Below are 21,891 nucleotides of genomic sequence, written 5' to 3' on the forward strand. Positions count from 1 at the left end.
ATTATTTCAAGATATTTTTGCATTTTAAAACTGTATAGCTTAAAAATTTCCAATACAATAAAATTAGGAGATTGAAACAATTATACATTTAAAACATGTCAGCAGTTTTTATTGGTTCTTTCAATCTTTGTTTCACACCGGAACATTCAAAACAAAAACTGTTTTACATAAAATATCTTTTTAAAGAAAGACTTAAAAACAATTTTAAAAAATTAAGGAACATCAACTGGAGATGACATTATTTAAATTGAATGCTAGAATCACTTCGTTAACAACTTTTTCTAAGCGAGTACAATCAATCACCGGGACCAACTGGCCTGAATGACCTGGATCAGTTAGTAGGTTACACACCACTAGTAAAACGTGAGCCTGAAAGACACTGTGACACAGCAACATATACCTGCTGCAGTTGACATACAGATCATTCTCTGCACAGACTTCAGACAGCCTCTCTAGTCCGTTTGACAAAGACAAAACTCTCTCATTAATATACTCTCTAAACTGGTCTTCTTTCATACAGTCTGCTAAAGTGAGTGATGGTCCATTTTGTGTCAAATGATTCTCATTGGTCTCCTCTGTTAAATGAAGGAGTCTGTAGTGACTCCCCTTGATGTGTGCACCAATCAGCTTGACTATACTTTGGCAAACTATTCTTGTGAAGGAAATTTTGTCTTGATATGTGTTTACTTCCCCTTTATCAAACAGCCTTTCATTTGATTCCTGTATTGACAAAACATGAGAAGATGAAGTATTCAACTGCTGTCATTATTTCAAAACAATGTGGCATAATAGAAGAAAGGAAGTGGTAAAATACTCTAATAAAAGTATGACAGCAACATGTGACTTATGTGGTCAGCTATGTGCTTGGTTGCATACACTGGCGTAGGCACGATGTTATTTAGGGGGGATGGGGTGGGGTTCTTGAAATTAATTTTACATTCCCTGACACTTTTTATTACATATCTATATGTATGTGTGTGCTAGTGACATCATTTATGTATGTATGTGTGTGTGCTAGTGACATGTATGTGTGCTAGTGACATCATATATGTATGGGTATGTGTGCTAGTGACATGTATGTGTGCTAGTGACATGTATGTATGTGTGTGTGTGCTAGTGACATCATATATGTATGGGTATGTGTGCTAGTGACATGTATGTGTGCTAGTGACATGTATGTATGTGTGTGTGCTAGTGACATGTATGTAAGTGTGCTAGTGACATATATAAATATGGGTATGTGTGCTAGTGACATGTATGCATGTGTGCTAGTGACATCATATATGTATGGGTATGTGTGCTAGTGACATCATGCTAACTCAAGCTATGAGAAGTAATGTCCCAATCCTTGACTGACTTTCAGTTGTTTTTACTTTCTCGTATACAGAGTATAGAGAAAGTATTGTAATCGTGCAAAAAAAATAAATAATCAAGATTTTTGCAAATCTCGACGTTTTACACCTCCCTGAGTCGGAAAAACATAGTTTGGCAATCTTGTCCGTATGTCTGTGTGTGTGTGTGTGTGTGTGTGTGTGTGTGTGTGTGTGTGTGTGTGTAAACATGATAACTAAAGTACCGTTACAGCTAGGTTGATGACATTTTATATATAAGTATTATATCAAATTTGTAGATCTGTATCAACTTTTCAGCGATTTCCAATAACCGGAAGTGGAACTTTTTCTACTTTGAATTTTTCAAAAGCCTATAACTTGAGTACTATTTCAAATAGATAAATGAAATTTCACATATAAGTAAAAGAGCTAATTCTCTGCCTTCTCTCATATTTTGAGTAACTTCCGTTGACCAGAAGTAGTAATTTAGGCTATTTCCGATTTATCAAAAAAAGCATGTGAATTTATAAAGTACTAATAATATTTCGCGCTATTATGCAAATTTTATTTGGCGTTCACTTGGTGTGCAATTCTTTTTTCTACAAAATTCTATTCTATTTTAAAAAGTTTAAGTAATTAAAAATAGATTTAAAATATTGTCTATATCCCGAGTTGCCATCCCCCGTAGTGTTACATAAGAATATTCTAGAAAGTTTAGGGGAGATCACTCCGGTTTATTTTATCATGGATTCAGAGGATATAAAGATGAAACAGTTAATTAAAAGTTGCACTTACTGTTACATCCACACTAGAATCATCTAGAATCCATGTGAGCAAACATTGGACAGCAGCAGGGAGATTCTTGGTCTTATACACAGAGAGTAGAACATCAGGCAGTTGGCACAGTGCATAGCTGGGGTGGAAGGGTTTTCCTGGAGTATTGAAGCACATGGTAACTTTATTAACATGGTTGATGAGGATAGTGTCTAAATATAACTCTGTGTCCTTGGTGTCATTCAGCTCTACCAGCTTTAAAGCTACCAATTGATCCATCCAGAAACAAAATATCACTTACCCTGTATCTGAAGTTGTCAGTAGTTTAATTAAATCCTTATGTCACTGAATGAAATCTACATCACTAGTTTTAGGGAGCAATGATTGAAACCTACCTCACTAGTCTAGAGAACAATGAATGAAACCTACCTCACTAGTCTAGAGAGCAATGAATGAAATCTACCTCACTAGTCTAGAGAGCAATGAATGAAACCTACCTCACTAGTCTAGAGAGCAATGAATGAAACCTACCTCACTAGTCTAGAGAGCAATGAATGAAACCTACCTCACTAGTCTAGAGAGCAATGAATGAAATCTACCTCACTAATGTAGAGAACAATGAATGAAACCTACCTCACTAGTCTAGAGAGCAATGAATGAAATCTACCTCACTAATGTAGAGAACAATGAATGAAACCTACCTCACTAGTCTAGAGAACAATGAATGAAACAAACCTCACTAATCTAGAGAACAATGAATGAAACCTACCTCACTAGTCTAGAGAGCAATGAATGAAACCTACCTCACTAGTCTAGAGGGATGAATAAAACCTACCTCTACAGTCTAGAGAGCAATGAATGTAACCTACCAGAGCCCTGTAGAGCACAGAGCACTGAAGCTGCCATGTCCTTGACATCAAGGTCATCCTCCTGTAGAAGACTGGCCAGGCTGTCCCAACAAGTCAGAGAAATGTCACCTGCCAGATTGTCACAAGATGGTAAAACACATACACAAAACTGATTCATTCAAAAGATTATATTGGACCAATCTGTTTAGAGACCTTACTTGGACCTCGTATGGGTTAAGAGATTAATTAAGACAAAAGTTCAGGTTTATATGTTAAATCTTCATAATGTTCATGTTATTCAAAGTAAGCCTGAATTCACAACAAATTAATAATAATCTAATTGGATGAAGTTAATAACTAATTAGTACCCAGTGTGTTGTTAGGGTCCAGCATGATTGTGTTGGTATTCCACAGCAGCACATAGCAACAGCTCATCTGCAGGTCAGGGTAGTCATCCAACACACTGAAAGACTTGACCATGCTGGCCCATTCTCTGACCAGTTCCAGCCCATGTGACCTGACATCTGTGGCACTCATTTTCTGAAAGACGGCAGATATCAGCTGACCTGTGAACCTCAACATGGCGGCTCTGACTTCAGGCCTGATAGAACAAACATATAACTAGATAAACAGGCATGGCATTAAGACAGACATTAGATAACTAGATAAACAGGCATGGTATTAAGACAGACATTAGATAACTTGATAAACAGGCATGGTATTAAGACAGACATTAGATAACTAGATAAACAGGCATGGTATTAAGACAGACATTAGATAACTAGATAAACAGGCATGGTATTAAGACAGACATTAGATAACTAGATAAACAGGCATGGCATTAAGACAGACATAAGATAACTAGATAAACAGGCATGGTATTAAGACAGACATTAGATAACTAGATAAACAGGCATGGTATTAAGACAGACATTAGATAACTAGATAAACAGGCATGGTATTAAGACAGACATTAGATAACTAGATAAACAGGCATGGCATTAAGACAGACATTAGATAACTAGATAAACAGGCATGGTATTAAGACAGACATTAGATAACTAGATAAACAGGCATGGTATTAAGACAGACATTAGATAACTAGATAAACAGGCATGGTATTAAGACAGACATTAGATAACTAGATAAACAGGCATGGTATTAAGACAGACATTAGATAACTAGATAAACAGGCATGGCATTAAGACAGACATTAGATAACTAGATAAACAGGCATGGTATTAAGACAGACATTAGATAACTAGATAAACAGGCATGGTATTAAGACATACATTAGATAACTAGATAAACAGGCCTGGTATTAAGACATACATTAGATAACTAGATAAACAGGCCTGGTATTAAGACAGACATTAGACAACTAGATAAACAGGCATGGCATTAAGACAGACATTAGATAACTAGATAAACAGGCCTGGTATTAAGACAGACATTAGATAACTAGATAAACAGGCCTGGTATTAAGACAGACATTAGATAACTAGATAAACAGGCATGGCATTAAGACAGACATTAGATAACTAGATAAACAGGCCTGGTATTAAGACAGACATTAGACAACTAGATAAACAGGCATGGCATTAAGACATACATTAGATAACTAGATAAACAGGCCTGGTATTAAGACAGACATTAGATAACTAGATAAACAGGCATGGTATTAAGACAGACATTAGATAACTAGATAAACAGGCATGGCATTAAGACAGACATTAGATAACTAGATAAACAGGCATGGTATTAAGACATTAGATAACTAGATAAACAGGCATGGCATTAAGACAGATATTAGATAACTAGATAAACAGGCATGGTATTAAGACATTAGACAACTAGATAAACAGGCATGGTATTAAGACAGACATTAGATAACTAGATAAACAGGCATGGTATTAGGACAGACATTAGATAACTAGATAAACAGGCATGGCATTAAGACAGACATTAGATAACTAGATAAACAGGCCTGGTATTAAGACAGACATTAGACAACTAGATAAACAGGCATGGCATTAAGACATACATTAGATAACTAGATAAACAGGCCTGGTATTAAGACAGACATTAGATAACTAGATAAACAGGCCTGATAGGACATACATATAACTAGATAAACAGGCATGGTATTAAGACAGACATTAGATAACTAGATAAACAGGCATGGCATTAAGACAGACATTAGATAACTAGATAAACAGGCCTGGTATTAAGACAGACATTAGATAACTAGATAAACAGGCATGGCATTAAGACAGACATTAGATAACTAGATAAACAGGCCTGGTATTAAGACAGACATTAGACAACTAGATAAACAGGCATGGCATTAAGACATACATTAGATAACTAGATAAACAGGCCTGGTATTAAGACAGACATTAGATAACTAGATAAACAGGCATGGTATTAAGACAGACATTAGATAACTAGATAAACAGGCATGGCATTAAGACAGACATTAGATAACTAGATAAACAGGCATGGTATTAAGACATTAGACAACTAGATAAACAGGCATGGTATTAAGACAGACATTAGATAACTAGATAAACAGGCATGGTATTAAGACATTAGATAACTAGATAAACAGGCATGGCATTAAGACAGATATTAGATAACTAGATAAACAGGCATGGTATTAAGACATTAGACAACTAGATAAACAGGCATGGTATTAAGACAGACATTAGATAACTAGATAAACAGGCATGGTATTAAGACAGACATTAGATAACTAGATAAACAGGCATGGTATTAAGACATACATTAGATAACTAGATAAACAGGCATGGCATTAAGACAGACATTAGATAACTAGATAAACAGGCATGGTATTAAGACAGACATTAGATAACTAGATAAACAGGCATGGCATTAAGACAGACATTAGATAACTAGATAAACAGGCCTGGTATTAAGACAGACATTAGATAACTAGATAAACAGGCATGGCATTAAGACAGACATTAGATAACTAGATAAACAGGCCTGGTATTAAGACAGACATTAGACAACTAGATAAACAGGCATGGCATTAAGACATACATTAGATAACTAGATAAACAGGCCTGGTATTAAGACAGACATTAGATAACTAGATAAACAGGCATGGTATTAAGACAGACATTAGATAACTAGATAAACAGGCATGGCATTAAGACAGACATTAGATAACTAGATAAACAGGCATGGTATTAAGACATTAGACAACTAGATAAACAGGCATGGTATTAAGACAGACATTAGATAACTAGATAAACAGGCATGGTATTAAGACATTAGATAACTAGATAAACAGGCATGGCATTAAGACAGATATTAGATAACTAGATAAACAGGCATGGTATTAAGACATTAGACAACTAGATAAACAGGCATGGTATTAAGACAGACATTAGATAACTAGATAAACAGGCATGGTATTAAGACAGACATTAGATAACTAGATAAACAGGCATGGTATTAAGACATACATTAGATAACTAGATAAACAGGCATGGCATTAAGACAGACATTAGATAACTAGATAAACAGGCATGGTATTAAGACAGACATTAGATAACTAGATAAACAGGCATGGTATTAAGACATTAGATAACTAGATAAACAGGCATGGCATTAAGACAGATATTAGATAACTAGATAAACAGGCCTGGTATTAAGACAGACATTAGATAACTAGATAAACAGGCATGGTATTAAGACAGACATTAGATAACTAGATAAACAGGCATGACATTAAGACAGACATTAGATAACTAGATAAACAGGCATGGTATTAAGACATTAGATAACTAGATAAACAGGCATGGCATTAAGACAGACATTAGATAACAAGATAAACAGGCCTGGTATTAAGACATTAGATAACTAGATAAACAGGCATGGCATTAAGACAGACATTAGATAACTAGATAAACAGGCATGGTATTAAGACAGACATTAGATAACTAGATAAACAGGCATGGCATTAAGACAGACATTAGATAGCTAGATAAACAGGCATGGTATTAAGACAGACATTAGATAACTAGATAAACAGGCATGGTATTAAGACATTAGATAACTAGATAAACAGGCATGGTATTAAGACATTAGACAACTAGATAAACAGGCATGGCATTAAGACAGACATTAGATAACTAGATAAACAGGCCTGGTATTAAGACATTAGATAACTAGATAAACAGGCATGGCATTAAGACAGACATTAGATAACTAGATAAACAGGCATGGTATTAGATAACAAAATAAATATTCATGACATTAAGAAAAAAAATGAGTGGATATATTATACCTTCTTTCTTTTGACATACAGTCCAGTAACCTTTGCAGCATCTGTTAAAAATATTTAAAAATGACATTACATGTCACTAAAACAATCTGTCAACCTACTGACCACAACAAAAATAATGTTACCTGGTAGAGATCTGCTGGAACTTTCTGGGATAAAATCTGTACACACTTGGGGGTGGATGACAAGACATAGAACACCTGGAGGAAAACCAAAGGTCAAGTGTAAACCCAAAGGTGGATAACTTTTACCTTTATAATCTATGTAACACATGACAGCTTTATATAAGAATACACAGCAAGTGTAGACGATTAATGAGAGTTACCTTCTCTTGGCACTCATGGTGATTCTCAAGCTCCAGCCCCATGTCAAGCAGATGATCAAACAGCTGAGCCACAATGTCCTCAGTTCTACAGCCTGTAGCTCCCTCAATCAAGGGCTCTACCTCATCCCCTGTAGACACACCATCCTCACCAGAAGCCTCTGTGAGATGAGCCTCAGCCCAACCCCCAGTGTTGTGAGGCTCAGCCCTCCCCCCAATGTTGTGAGCCTCAGCCCTCCCCCCAGTGTTGTAAGCCTCAGCCCTCCCCCCAGTGTTGTGAGCCTCAGCCCTCCCCCCAGTGTTGTGTAGTTGGATCAGAGAGTTGAGCACCTCCAGCCTGACCTCATACACAGGAGACTGAAGGCCGTGGAGAAAGACATCAACAACAGGCCTGACTGTGGACTGACCAGCACTGGACACTGGCTGCTGGTCACTGTTTAGATGTCCAGCTTGTGTGTCTGCTATCTGGGGTAAATATTTCAAGCACAGTCTGGCCCTGGTCTTCTCAGCCTCATAAAACAAGGGACGCCACTGGTGTTCAGGGGAAATAACTCTGGCTTGTAAAAGTGCTGACAGAAAGTGTAACCTCAGTTGATTTTGTGATTTTCTGTTGTATGTGGCCTCAATGTCCAGTACAGCATCAACAAGAACGAGTGCAGCTTGTTGAGTAGCAAAACATACATTCTCACTGTTGATATAAAACATTTTATTTGTTCATATATTTTTTAGATACCCACTAGACAAAATACACACAAGTTTTAATGACCCAACATCAGCTAGACATTTAAAATTTTCCTGACACAACTCGATTATAGTTAGACCTCTAAAATCAGGTCTAGAACTAAATCATGACATCCCCTCTCTCCCCCAAATATTAATTACTGGCAGGTTCACAAAGACCAGCCTTCTTCTGAGTCCCAAAGTAAAGGTTCATGCATCACTGCATATCTAATAGTCAAATAATAACATTTTTTTTGGGTTTGCATTCATTGAGCATATTTTAAAATAAATAATTGTAGCAATTTTTTCTAATAAGCTTAATTAATATTTTAAAATATTTTGTTTCACAATTAATAAGCCAAACTATAAAATGGTCAAAAAAATTCTCTCATCTTTTATTACCTTGACAAGAGCCAGCTGCACTGAGCAAGTTTGGGGGTGACTGTGTGTAGGAAATCTTCTTGCAGACTTGAGCCAAGTCCTTTCACTAACTTGACCAACTGGTGAAGCTGGGAGAAGAAAATAGAAAATATTTTAACTCAAAACTTTTTGAAAACATCACAGATTTAAAATCTCAACAACTAATGCTTTAGTTTGACTAACAAATTAATTAAAACAATTGACTAAGACCACAACCTGCAGCAGTGAGCCATGAATCAAACTGTTAGATACAGCACAAAGGCTTGGTGATTCAGGAAGATTGGCTAGCAGTTCAAGGCTTATACTGGTCACCTGATTCTTTCTAGCCAATGGCTGTAGAGCTCTGGAGGCAATAACTCTTGTCTTATATACAGGACTGGATGCACACCTAAATAGAAAAGAAAAAGAAATACTTCCTAAAAATGTAATTTTTAAGAAAATTAGATTTTAAAGATAAGAAAAATACTGAACTTGATTTTAATCTAAAGTCTACGTTAAAAAATATTTGAGCATAAAATTATGAATGACCTGATTACAAATGGAATGAAAGCGCCGAGGCTGAGGTTTGTGTCAGAACCTTCTAATGTTGAAGGGAAAAGTCGGCCCAGCACCAACAGCACAGGATACAAGCTGGGGTGGAGGTGAATTCTGTCTCTGGACCTAAAGAAAAACAATATACATTGTTTTATTACAATCATCAACTGATTTTACTAAATAAAATATACATTGTTTTAGTGTAATCATCAAATGATTTTACTAAATAAAACCAATATGCATTGTTCTGTTATAATCATCAACCAATTTTACTAAAAAAAAATCAATATAGATCATCTAATTATCATAATTATCAGCTTCAAAAAACAGATTATATTAAAATAAACCAATATATTGTCTATTAATACATCAATGAAATGATGTTCTCTCAAACTTACCCAATAGATGCTGTGGCCTCTTCTAACTCAGACAGAAGAAACGGGTACAGACTTGGATAACGATGAAAAAAGGAACGACCGGTTTGGCTGCAGAAAGAAGGAATTTTTAAATTTATCTCCGCAACATATTTAAATTTTAAGTGAGGATAATTTTATTGTCTGGAATAAGTTAATTTATTTATGAATATTTTACCATAGGTTCAGCATTTAAAACAAGTGAGGATAATTTTATTGTCTGAAATAAGTTCATTTATTTATGAATATTCTACCATAGGTTCAGCATTTAAAACAATCTAATGTGATGTGTGGAATGCTTCCATGCCATTTTTTTCAAATATATTTAAAGCTATGAATACTTTTAAACATCACTGTAAATGTAAAAAATAAGACCAATGAAACAAGAAAACAAAACTTACCAGTTTTTCTTGGACATGGCTGTTTCATCTTTGCTTCTTTTGACACCAAAGATTCTGGTCATTAGTGCACTCAGCAGCAGGGTGGCACAATTTCTCACCTGAAAAGTTTGAATTCAAAGTTTCTCATTTTTATTTTCTGCTATTAAAAAAATTGTATACAAAAATATCGCCATCCTCATAAGAACAAAACTTGTCTAAATTTATTTTGTTGGAATACAAAAGCTGTCTGATTTATTATAAGCCAAATGTCCAAATGTTACGTACAGCCCAGAGTTCAGACTTGAAGCCAAGGATGGCGGCTTTTAGACCATCCGCAACATATGGCAAGACATCCTCCCCTAGACGAGTTTCTCTGTACAGCGTTCTTAAGATGTTCAGAGAATGAATCTGTTGAGAAACATACAACATATCTTAAGATTAAAAAAACATGCATAACATAGTTTAAATTTAAAATTGTTATTTGTGTAATCATTTCATTTTTAGAACTATTTCAACCATGAAAGAAAAGTTAGGCTAAATATTTTAAAAAGGCAAGAATAACGCTAAATGGTATCTTTCATCTGGAAATAAAAGCATACTTTTGAAAGAATCAATTAGTTAAAAAATGCTTTTTGTAAATTAATTTTCTACTTTAAAGATAAAGTGATAATAATAGAAAAAGGGAAAAACTCGATAGATTGATTATAAGAAAAAATCATTAAAACAATTGAGTAAGTAATTCCTAAGACAAAAGTTTAAAAAAGTTGTCCTACCTGACCGTTGACAGCTGTGTGTCCACCAGGAGCTGGACTGATGGCCAGGTCCAGCAACTCCCTCATCACCTCATGAAAACATTTTCTACCTGTTGCTAGCGGCTCTGTGGAGACAATGGCCTGCAACATTTTGTTGTAAGTTGTTAGGATTGTCTTTAATACCACAGCCAAGTGTTAGACAATGGCCTGCAACATTTTGTTTTAAGTCGTTAGGATTGTCTTTAATACCACAGCCAAGTGTTAGACAATGGCCTGCAACATTTTGTTATAAGTTGTTAGGATTGTCTTTAATACCACAGCCAAGTGTTAGTCAATGGCCTGCAACATTTTGTTTTAAGTCGTTAGGATTGTCTTTAATACCACAGCCAAGTGTTAGACAATGGCCTGCAACATTTTGTTATAAGTCGTTAGGATTGTCTTTAATACCACAGCCAAGTGTTAGACAATGGCCTGCAACATTTTGTTATAAGTTGTTAGGATTGTCTTTAATACAACAGCCATTTTGTTTTAAGTTGTTAGGATTGTCTTTAATACCACAGCCAAGTGTTAGACAATGGCCTGCAACATTTTGTTATAAGTTGTTAGGATTGTCTTTAATACAACAGCCATTTTGTTTTAAGTTGTTAGGATTGTCTTTAATACCACAGCCAAGTGTTAGTCAATGGCCTGCAACATTTTGTTTTAAGTTGTTAGGATTGTCTTTAATACCACAGCCAAGTGTTAGACAATGGCCTGCAACATTTTGTTATAAGTTGTTAGGATTGTCTTTAATACCACAGCCAAGTGTTAGACAATGGCCTGCAACATTTTGTTATAAGTTGTTAGGATTGTCTTTAATACCACAGCCAAGTGTTAGACAATGGCCTGCAACATTTTGTTTGAAGTTGTTAGGATTGTCTTTAATACCACAGCCAAGTGTTAAACAATGGCCTGCAACATTTTGTTTGAAGTTGTTAGGATTGTCTTTAATACCACAGCCAAGTGTTAAACAATGGCCTGCAACATTTTGTTTTAAGTTGTTAGGATTGTCTTTAATACCACAGCCAAGTGTTAGACAATGGCCTGCAACATTTTGTTTGAAGTTGTTAGGATTGTCTTTAATACCACAGCCAAGTGTTAGACAATGGCCTGCAACATTTCGTTTTAAGTTGTTAGGATTGTCTTTAATACCACAGCCAAGTGTTAGACAAAGGCCTGCAACTTTTTGTTTTAAGTTGTTAGGATTGTCTTTAATACCACAGCCAAGTGTTAGACAATGGCCCCTAACATTTTGTTTTAAGTTGTTAGGATTGTCTTTAATACCACAGCCAAGTGTTAGACAATGGCCTGCAACATTTTGTTTTAAGTTGTTAGGATTGTCTTTAATACCACAGCCAAGTGTTAGACCATCTCACAACTCAGACTTCCCCAGCTGAACACAAACTGACCTGGACAAAAAATGGGACGCCTGCACTTCTACGGGTGGCACAAAAGCGTGAATCTGGGTCACCTGACTTGATGTCTTCCATCACATGACTTAACCACTGGGCTGGCAGCTTGTGGAAGGCGCTGGCTGGGTGGCTAAAGGTTAAATAGATTTAGACATGACATGTGACTTAACCACAAGGGTGGATGGCTATGAACTACAAGTAAGAGAGAACAAGCTTTATGTTGTCAAGCTGTTTTAAACAAAATCAGATAAACATGGAACATAGAAGAGAAAATAAAAGGGAATAACAGAGTGAGAGACACCCGACCTAGTGAGGGCCAACTAACCTCCACAACATCTGACACATCAACTGGAACCCCGCATACGCCAACTCAAAAGCCCCTCTGTGGATAGACTCCAGGAGCTGCTGGGTAAAGTACTCACCCACGACCTTCACCTTTAAAATAGCAATTTTATCTAACTTGAAGTATAAAAAATTGTGTTCAATTGTTTTATGTTTAGACAAAATAGCAATTTTATCTAACTTAGATATTTGAAGAATAAAAAATTATGTTCTATTGTTTAATGTTTAGACAAAATTTAAGGATTCAAAATGTGAGTTATATGTGCTTGTTCATTCAAAATAGTGTTGTACATTTTTAAACAGTATGTCAAATTGAAAATCAGTTCTGTTTCGACCTGAATTCACAGTTTAAGCCCTTGTATTCAACATGACAACTACAGGGGACACTGTACAAGACTGACCTGGTCAAGGCTCAATAAACCCTGTCCATCTGCAGCAATCATAGCTGCGGGCATCTGCAGGCACATCTTCCCTAGGGTCAAGGACACCTCTTTGATGCTCCTCCAGCAGCAGACGACCAGGTACTCTGGCATTGACTCCACTAGTTCCCTACTGGACACCAGGGTTTCACCCGGCACTTGACCACATGCTTCTAGAGGATTTAAACACATGCTCTAATAAACATCATTTCAAGAAAATAATATCTAGGAACATGCTTTAAAAACTTAATTCAAGAACATAATTTTAAAAAGAAAAAAATATAATTAAAACCACAATTAACCTCCAGTGCTGCTCATCCTTATATTTTCCTCAGGTAAATCAAATGAAAGCAAAGCATCCTCTGGTACATTGCCCTCTGGAGAGGAGTTCTGGACAACAGGGGACACAACTTTAGATACATTTAAGCAAGAGTTGATCAGCTGGGAGAGGAAGCTCTTTGCAACTGGAGTTACATTTGGTCCCAATGTACTGAAAATAGAATCAGTGCAGACGTATGTGTAGCTTTGTTAAATATAATGAATAAAATAGCAATTTGACAAGTGCTAGAATTAAGAAAAAGCATGGCAAACATTATTTTTAAAAATTTAAATGATGACCGTTAAAGGTTAAGTTTTCACCTAAATCTGCCAGTGAACTTGACATGATAATAAGATGTGTAAAGCTGACTGTAAGGCCATAATTGTGAGTGAGTGTATTCAGGCCATAATTGTGAGTGAGTGTATTCAGGCCATAATTGTGAGTGAGTGTATTCAGGCCATAATTGTGAGTGAGTGTATTCAGGCCATAATTGTGAGTGAGTGTATTCAGGCCATAATTGTGAGTGAGTGTATTCAGGCCATAATTGTGAGTGAGTGTATTCAGGCCATAATTGTGAGTGAGTGTATTCAGGCCATAATTGTGAGTGAGTGTATTCAGGCCATAATTGTGAGTGAGTGTATTCAGGCCATAATTGTGAGTGAGTGTATTCAGGCCATAATTGTGAGTGAGTGTATTCAGGCCATAATTGTGAGTGAGTGTATTCAGGCCATAATTGTGAGTGAGTTTATTCAGGCCATAATTGTGAGTGAGTGTATTCAGGCCATAATTGTGAGTGAGTGTATTCAGGCCATAATTGTGAGTGAGTGTATTCAGGCCATAATTGTGAGTGAGTGTATTCAGGCCATAATTGTGAGTGAGTGTATTCAGGCCATAATTGTGAGTGAGTTTATTCAGGCCATAATTGTGAGTGAGTGTATTCAGGCCATAATTGTGAGTGAGTGTATTCAGGCCATAATTGTGAGTGAGTGTATTCAGGCCATAATTGTGAGTGAGTGTATTCAGGCCATAATTGTGAGTGAGTGTATTCAGGCCATAATTGTGAGTGAGTGTATTCAGGCCATAATTGTGAGTGAGTGTATTCAGGCCATAATTGTGAGTGAGTTTATTCAGGCCATAATTGTGAGTGAGTGTATTCAGGCCATAATTGTGAGTGAGTGTATTCAGGCCATAATTGTGAGTGAGTGTATTCAGGCCATAATTGTGAGTGAGTGTATTCAGGCCATAATTGTGAGTGAGTGTATTCAGGCCATAATTGTGAGTGAGTGTATTCAGGCCATAATTGTGAGTGAGTGTATTCAGGCCATAATTGTGAGTGAGTTTATTCAGGCCATAATTGTGAGTGAGTGTATTCAGGCCATAATTGTGAGTGAGTGTATTCAGGCCATAATTGTGAGTGAGTTTATTCAGGCCATAATTGTGAGTGAGTTTATTCAGGCCATAATTGTGAGTGAGTTTATTCAGGCCATAATTGTGAGTGAGTTTATTCAGGTAATCACAACAGGACACAAGCCAGCAATCAACAGCAACAGTTTCATAAATTATCCAACATAGCACTACATTTGTTACTCCCCTTCTGTTTACTAACAGTTGTCCCCCTTATATACAGCCCATATCACAACAAGAACCGTAACTCAACTCATTTAAAACCCTGTCTGAACTTGTTCAATCAACACAACTTCAAAAATACACATTGTTACAGTTGGTTCTATAATATAAACTTTATGTAATACTAGGTGTTTATGAACTATCTTCCAAGTTAAACAAATTTATGCCATCACACACCTAACTACACACTATTTACAGTACACTATAGATGGGATGTCGGTTTACATACACACAGTTCACATACCACACACTGTGGTTAACTATTCCTTAATAATGAAGCATTATCTTTAAACCAAATCAAACCTGAAATCAACTTCCTGCAGGATGTATCTGATGCAGTGTAACGTGGGATACATTGGTCTGGTGGCTGCTGCTGTGATCAGACTTTGTTTGGCCACCAGGATCTCATCATCCAACAGCTTGAGGAGAATTTCAAGTAAAAAAAGGGGCTTATTCACACAGCTTACAGTGGTCACGTCAGACATTCGCAGAACTTTTAAAGGTAACAACTCTGAAAAGCAAACAAACAGAAATAATAAAATACAAATTCTGATGAAAGATGCACAAGATTGTATACTAGATAATTTAAAAAAAAATAAAAGGACATGAAAATGGAATTACGGGAGGATATGATTATGAAGTACCAATATACCTGAAAAATCCAAACTTTCTGGTTTGAACTCTTCATGTTTAAGAATCAACAAAAAATTATAAACAGCAGTGTCACAGTCTTGAGGTTTAGTACTGCATGCCAAAGACATGGAAATCTTTATTATCTTCTTTAATTCACTAGTATCCTAAAACATAATAAAGCAAAAATTATTTACTGAGGATGTTTTGAAAAATAAATTCTTTTTAAAAAATGATCAATAATTTAATTTTTACAAATCAAAATATAAAGTAGCTAAACAGTGTTAGGCTAGGCTATGGGAATAAGTTTTTTTTTTTAAGGTAAAAGGATAGCTTTAAAATAGAAATGTGTTAGATCATACATTCAGCTATTTTAAATTAGTATCTAAGAGAGCAGTCTAATGTATAGAGAATCTATACTGAATGTAAAACATCCAATGATCATCCAATATTACATTAACTAAAAAATGATGACTGTTACACAATAGACTGTGGTCCAAATGCTTCAAATGAGATGTAAATATCTAACAAAAAGATCATTAAATTACAGGCTAAATACAGACCCAGACAGGAGCACATTGTTTTATATAAGCTGACAAGATGTTCAAGGCTTCCTTCTTGTTCTCTTCAAATGTATCAACCAGACATTCCACTAGAGCTTGGACATGTTGTCTGTTTAAGACTTTAGGGACAGATAAGCCATCTTCTTCTGGAGAAATATTTTCATTAAAACATGTTATTTAACTGGAGCTGACAATTATTTATTGACAAAATACCACAAGTTAAAGACTGAGAACTGGAGCAAACTAAAACTGAAGCAAACTAAAACTGGAGCTAACCTTGCTTGAAGAGAGCAACCATAAGGGAGAGAACTGCAAGAGTTGTGGTTCTTCTGGCAAAGGCTGACCCAGGGTACAAGCAGCCAACTAGATGATTGGTCAGCCATGTTAGGAATTTCTATCAACAATATCAAATGTTAATGATTAAACATTTTGACCATCAATGAAAAGTAAAATTACATTTTTATTAATCTAATTAAACTCTTTACAATTACTTTTAACAACTAAATGGCAATATTTTAAAAAACTAAATGGCGATATTTTTAAAAATGTATTATGTACCTCATATTCCAAAATAGATTCCTTAACAGATGTGGCATTTTTGTCTTTCTTATCCAGTCTTCTTAAAGTTGTGAGAGATTCTTTCATTCTAGAGAAAAACTGTACAACAATATCATGAGTAAAGTATTGTGTTGACACAATTTTACCCGAGTGAAACATTTAAAACAATACATCTGTTTAGTTGTACCTTCTTGAGTAAAGTATTGTGTTGACATAATTTTACTTGAGTGAAACATTCAAAACAATACATCTGTTTAGTTGTACCTTCTTGAGTAAAGCCAGAAAAGCTTGTCTAAATGCAGGAGACTGGTTGTTCAAGTTGCTAGGGATGAAAAACTTGAGCATGTTGAACTCAAAGGAAGTGATGCTCTCTGTGGTCCTGTTGTTCTCACACAGGAGGGCAAAGGCATCCAGGCGGACCTGGGCAAAGATCATGGGGACAATAGTGGCTAGAAATGGGGACAATAGTGGCTAGCAATGGGGACAAAAGTGGCTAGCAATGGGGACAATAGTGGCTAGCAATGGGGACAAAAGTGGCTAGCAATGGGGAAAATAGTGGCTAGCAATGGGGACAATAGTGGCTAGCAATGGGGACAATAGTGGCTAGCAATGGGGACAAAAGTGGCTAGCAATGGGGACAATAGTGGCTAGCAATGGGGACAATAGTGGCTAGCAATGGGGACAATAGTGGCTAGCAATGGGGACAAAAGTGGCTAGCAATGGGGACAATAGTGGCTAGCAATGGGGACAAAAGTGGCTAGCAATGGGGACAAAAGTGGCTAGCAATGGGGAAAATAGTGGCTAGCAATGGGGACAATAGTGGCTAGCAATGGGGACAATAGTGGCTAGCAATGGGGACAATAGTGGCTAGCAATGGGGACAATAGTGGCTAGCAATGGGGACAATAGTGGCTAGCAATGGGGACAATAGTGGCTAGCAATGGGGACAATAGTGGCTAGCAATGGGGACAATAGTGGCTAGCAATGGGGACAATAGTGGCTAGCAATGGGGACAATAGTGGCTAGCAATGGGGACAATAGTGGCTAGCAATGGGGACAATAGTGGCTAGCAATGGGGACAATAGTGGCTAGCAATGGGGACAATAGTGGCTAGCAATGGGGACAATAGTGACTAGCAATGGGGACAATAGTGACTAGCAATGGGGACAATAGTGACTAGCAATGGGGACAATAGTGGCTAGCAATGGGGACAATAGTGGCTAGCAATGGGGACAATAGTGGCTAGCAATGGGGACAATAGTGGCTAGCAATGGGGACAATAGTGGCTAGCAATGGGGACAATAGTGGCTAGCAATGGGGACAATAGTGGCTAGCAATGGGGACAATAGTGGCTAGCAATGGGGACAATAGTGGCTAGCAATGGGGACAATAGTGGCTAGCAATGGGGACAATAGTGGCTAGCAATGGGGACAATAGTGGCTAGCAATGGGGACAATAGTGGCTAGCAATGGGGACAATAGTGGCTAGCAATGGGGACAATAGTGGCTAGCAATGGGGACAATAGTGGCTAGCAATGGGGACAATAGTGGCTAGCAATGGGGACAATAGTGGCTAGCAATGGGGACAATAGTGGCTAGCAATGGGGACAATAGTGGCTAGCAATGGGGACAATAGTGGCTAGCAATGGGGACAATAGTGGCTAGCAATGGGGACAATAGTGGCTAGCAATGGGGACAATAGTGGCTAGCAATGGGGACAATAGTGGCTAGCAATGGGGACAATAGTGGCTAGCAATGGGGACAATAGTGGCTAGCAATGGGGACAATAGTGGCTAGCAATGGGGACAATAGTGGCTAGCAATGGGGACAATAGTGGCTAGCAATGGGGACAATAGTGGCTAGATGGGGACAAAGTGGCTAGCAATGGGGACAATAGTGGCTAGCAATGGGGACAATAGTGGCTAGCAATGGGGACAATAGTGACTAGCAATGGGGACAATAGTGACTAGCAATGGGGACAATAGTGGCTAGCAATGGGGACAATAGTGGCTAGCAATGGGGACAATAGTGGCTAGCAATGGGGACAATAGTGGCTAGCAATGGGGATAATAGTGGCTAGCAATGGGGACAATAGTGGCTAGCAATGGGGACAATAGTGGCTAGCAATGGGGACAATAGTGGCTAGCAATGGGGACAATAGTGGCTAGCAATGGGGACAATAGTGGCTAGCAATGGGGATAATAGTGGCTAGCAATGGGGACAATAGTGGCTAGCAATGGGGACAATAGTGGCTAGCAATGGGGACAATAGTGGCTAGCAATGGGGACAATAGTGGCTAGCAATGGGGACAATAGTGGCTAGCAATGGGGACAATAGTGGCTAGCAATGGGGACAATAGTGGCTAGCAATGGGGACAATAGTGGCTAGCAATGGGGACAATAGTGGCTAGCAATGGGGACAATAGTGGCTAGCAATGGGGATAATAGTGGCTAGCAATGGGGACAATAGTGGCTAGCAATGGGGACAATAGTGGCTAGCAATGGGGACAATAGTGGCTAGCAATGGGGACAATAGTGGCTAGCAATGGGGACAATAGTGGCTAGCAATGGGGACAATAGTGGCTAGCAATGGGGACAATAGTGGCTAGCAATGGGGACAATAGTGGCTAGCAATGGGGACAATAGTGGCTAGCAATGGGGACAATAGTGGCTAGCAATGGGGACAATAGTGGCTAGCAATGGGGACAATAGTGGCTAGCAATGGGGACAATAGTGGCTAGCAATGGGGACAATAGTGGCTAGCAATGGGGACAATAGTGGCTAGCAATGGGGACAATAGTGGCTAGCAATGGGGACAAAGTGGCTAGATGGGGACAAAATGGCTAAATGGGGAATTAAACAACATCAAGCCACCAACCTGTTGATCGAGGCTACAGAGTGCGGCCTTCAGAACATCAGGGTGCAGCTGACCACACCAGAGACTGCCCTTGTCCACCTGGGTCTTCAACAATCCAAGAGCTCTGGCCCTCCTCAGGCACATGATGATGGCACCATAGCAAGTCTCATCTTGATCTAAAAACGCCACATTTTTACCATAGCAGCTCTCATCTTCATCTAAAACAGTCAGTTTTTACCATAACAAGACTCATCTTGATCTATAACAGTCACATTTTTACCATAGCCAACGTGATCTATAACAGTCAAATTTATACCAGAACAAGACTCGTCTTAATCTATAAGTCAAATTTATACCATAACAAATCCCATTTATAATTGCAAGCTAAAAGAGTAAATAAAACTAGTTTTCCTTGCTTCTATCAAAACATGCGAGTTTTTTTTACCTGTGTTGTGTACAGAGAGCCTTGAGATCATGTAGTTCAGTATGTGGTCGCCATGTTTTAAAAGTTTAGGCAGCAAATACTGGGAAATATATTTTATAGTTTAGTGTATATTACATAGAAATGTTTTATGGGTAAGGGAGATCACAGAGAAAAAAACAACATACAATTACATTTGTGTAAGCTCACAGAACTGTCTAAATCTACAGGTGCCAACAAGCTGACCATCTTTACTTACTTCTATAATGTTTTGTTTTTGTTTCTGTCTAGAAGAACACATAGCCTCAACAAGCTGGCCATCTTTACTTACTTCTATAATGTTTTGTTTTTGTTTCTGTCTAGAAGAGCACATAGCCTCAACAAGCTGGCCATCTTTACTTACTTCTATAATGTTTTGTTTTTGTTTCTGTCTAGAAGAACACATAGCCTCAACAAGCTGGCCATCTTTACTTACTTCTATAATGTTTTGTTTTTGTTTCTGTCTAGAAGAACACATAGCCTCAACAAGCTGACCATCTTTACTTACTTCTATAATGTTTTGTTTTTGTTTCTGTCTAGAAGAACACAGAGCCTCAACAAGCTGACCATCTTTACTTACTTCTATAATGTTTTGTTTTTGTTTCTGTCTAGAAGAACACAGAGCCTCAACAAGCTGACCATCTTTACTTACTTCTATAATGTTTTGTTTTTGTTTCTGTCTAGAAGAACACATAGCCTCAACAAGCTGACCATCTTTACTTACTTCTATAATGTTTTGTTTTTGTTTCTGTCTAGAAGAACACATAGCCTCAACAAGCTGACCATCTTTACTTACTTCTATAATGTTTTGTTTTTGTTTCTGTCTAGAAGAACACAAAGCCTCAACAACAGGATCAATCCAAGTCTGAAACAACTTGTGTTTGTAGCTGTCTGAAGCATCTACAGCTTCCAACTCTTTTTGGTGGGTGGAAAATAAAGTGGAGTAAAGTTCACTGGCCTGAAAAGTCAAACACCTAAGTGTAAATTTAATGAGAAAACAGTTAGGAAATATTTGTTTCAAACAAGGCATGCATGTTTGTTATAACATTTTTTAAAAATTGTTTTTTTTTTTTTCAAAATTATTTACATCCTTGATTTTTTATTTCATTGAGCATGGAACCATTTAAATTTGCCACGGTACAGACATTTCAAGTCTATCTACAAACAAAAACTCAACTTACATAACAAGATAAAGCTTGCTCCTCCAACTGTTTTAAAATCTCACCAGACAGTCCTGATTGGATGGCCAAAATTTCCCCCGCACCAATCAGACGCACACAGCAGGTGAGTGCACTAAACTTCCCCTTTGATGTCCAGCTGACAGCCAACAGGTGGGACAAGATGGAGTGGATGAAGCCGTCACACCTGACACTTGCTGGAACCAAATGGGGGAACTTCAACCAACATCAAGTACAAGAAATAAGGAGAGGGGAATTGAGAGAAAATTGTCACATTTTTTTCTTATAATGTGTTACTCTTACTTTAAATTAATCTTAATTCAATAACCCCCTGTAAAAAAATGCCACAGTATATTTTAATATAATAAACCGGGAGTGATCTCCCCTAAACTTTCTCGAATATTCTAATATAACACTACGGGGGATGGCAACTCGGGATATAGACTTCTAGACATGATTTTTAATCCATTTTAAATACTCAAATTTTTAAAAATAGAATATAATCTCGTAGAAAAAAGAAATGCACACCAAGTGAACGCTAAATAAAGATGTGTCATAATAGTGCGCAATATTATTAGTACTTTATAAATTTACATGCGTTTTTGAGAAATCGGAAGTAGCGTAAATAAGTACTTCCGATAAACGGAAATTACTCAAAATTTGACAGAAGGTAGAGAATTAG

The 21,891-nt window shown here is 37.3% G+C and overlaps 1 protein-coding gene across 1 annotated transcript in view; it reads right to left on the minus strand.

The window, feature by feature from the left end:
* Positions 1–13: 13 nt before the first annotated feature.
* LOC131940061 (thyroid adenoma-associated protein homolog) overlaps positions 14–21,891 on the minus strand; it is a 30,009-nt gene continuing 8,131 nt past the window's right edge. The window contains exons 12-39 of the mRNA XM_059298627.1: positions 21,213–21,406; positions 20,828–20,989; positions 20,017–20,095; positions 19,593–19,747; positions 16,982–17,137; positions 16,718–16,816; positions 16,436–16,553; positions 16,160–16,305; positions 15,619–15,763; positions 15,270–15,477; positions 13,324–13,511; positions 13,004–13,194; positions 12,586–12,695; positions 12,258–12,390; positions 10,831–10,950; positions 10,343–10,465; positions 10,079–10,176; positions 9,663–9,749; positions 9,259–9,390; positions 8,947–9,118; positions 8,713–8,819; positions 7,594–8,278; positions 7,394–7,468; positions 7,272–7,312; positions 3,322–3,554; positions 2,975–3,082; positions 2,127–2,263; positions 14–720 (exon numbers count right to left, since the gene is read on the minus strand). Coding sequence (XP_059154610.1) covers positions 223–720; positions 2,127–2,263; positions 2,975–3,082; positions 3,322–3,554; positions 7,272–7,312; positions 7,394–7,468; positions 7,594–8,278; positions 8,713–8,819; positions 8,947–9,118; positions 9,259–9,390; positions 9,663–9,749; positions 10,079–10,176; positions 10,343–10,465; positions 10,831–10,950; positions 12,258–12,390; positions 12,586–12,695; positions 13,004–13,194; positions 13,324–13,511; positions 15,270–15,477; positions 15,619–15,763; positions 16,160–16,305; positions 16,436–16,553; positions 16,718–16,816; positions 16,982–17,137; positions 19,593–19,747; positions 20,017–20,095; positions 20,828–20,989; positions 21,213–21,406 — 4,700 coding nt within the window. The 3' untranslated portion in view covers positions 14–222. The remainder of the gene's footprint in view (positions 721–2,126; positions 2,264–2,974; positions 3,083–3,321; positions 3,555–7,271; positions 7,313–7,393; positions 7,469–7,593; positions 8,279–8,712; positions 8,820–8,946; positions 9,119–9,258; positions 9,391–9,662; positions 9,750–10,078; positions 10,177–10,342; positions 10,466–10,830; positions 10,951–12,257; positions 12,391–12,585; positions 12,696–13,003; positions 13,195–13,323; positions 13,512–15,269; positions 15,478–15,618; positions 15,764–16,159; positions 16,306–16,435; positions 16,554–16,717; positions 16,817–16,981; positions 17,138–19,592; positions 19,748–20,016; positions 20,096–20,827; positions 20,990–21,212; positions 21,407–21,891) is intronic.

Source organism: Physella acuta, unplaced genomic scaffold, assembly GCF_028476545.2.
Source record: "Physella acuta isolate Inbredline_101_S28 unplaced genomic scaffold, ASM2847654v3 ptg000021l, whole genome shotgun sequence".
NCBI lineage: Eukaryota > Metazoa > Mollusca > Gastropoda > Physidae > Physella > Physella acuta.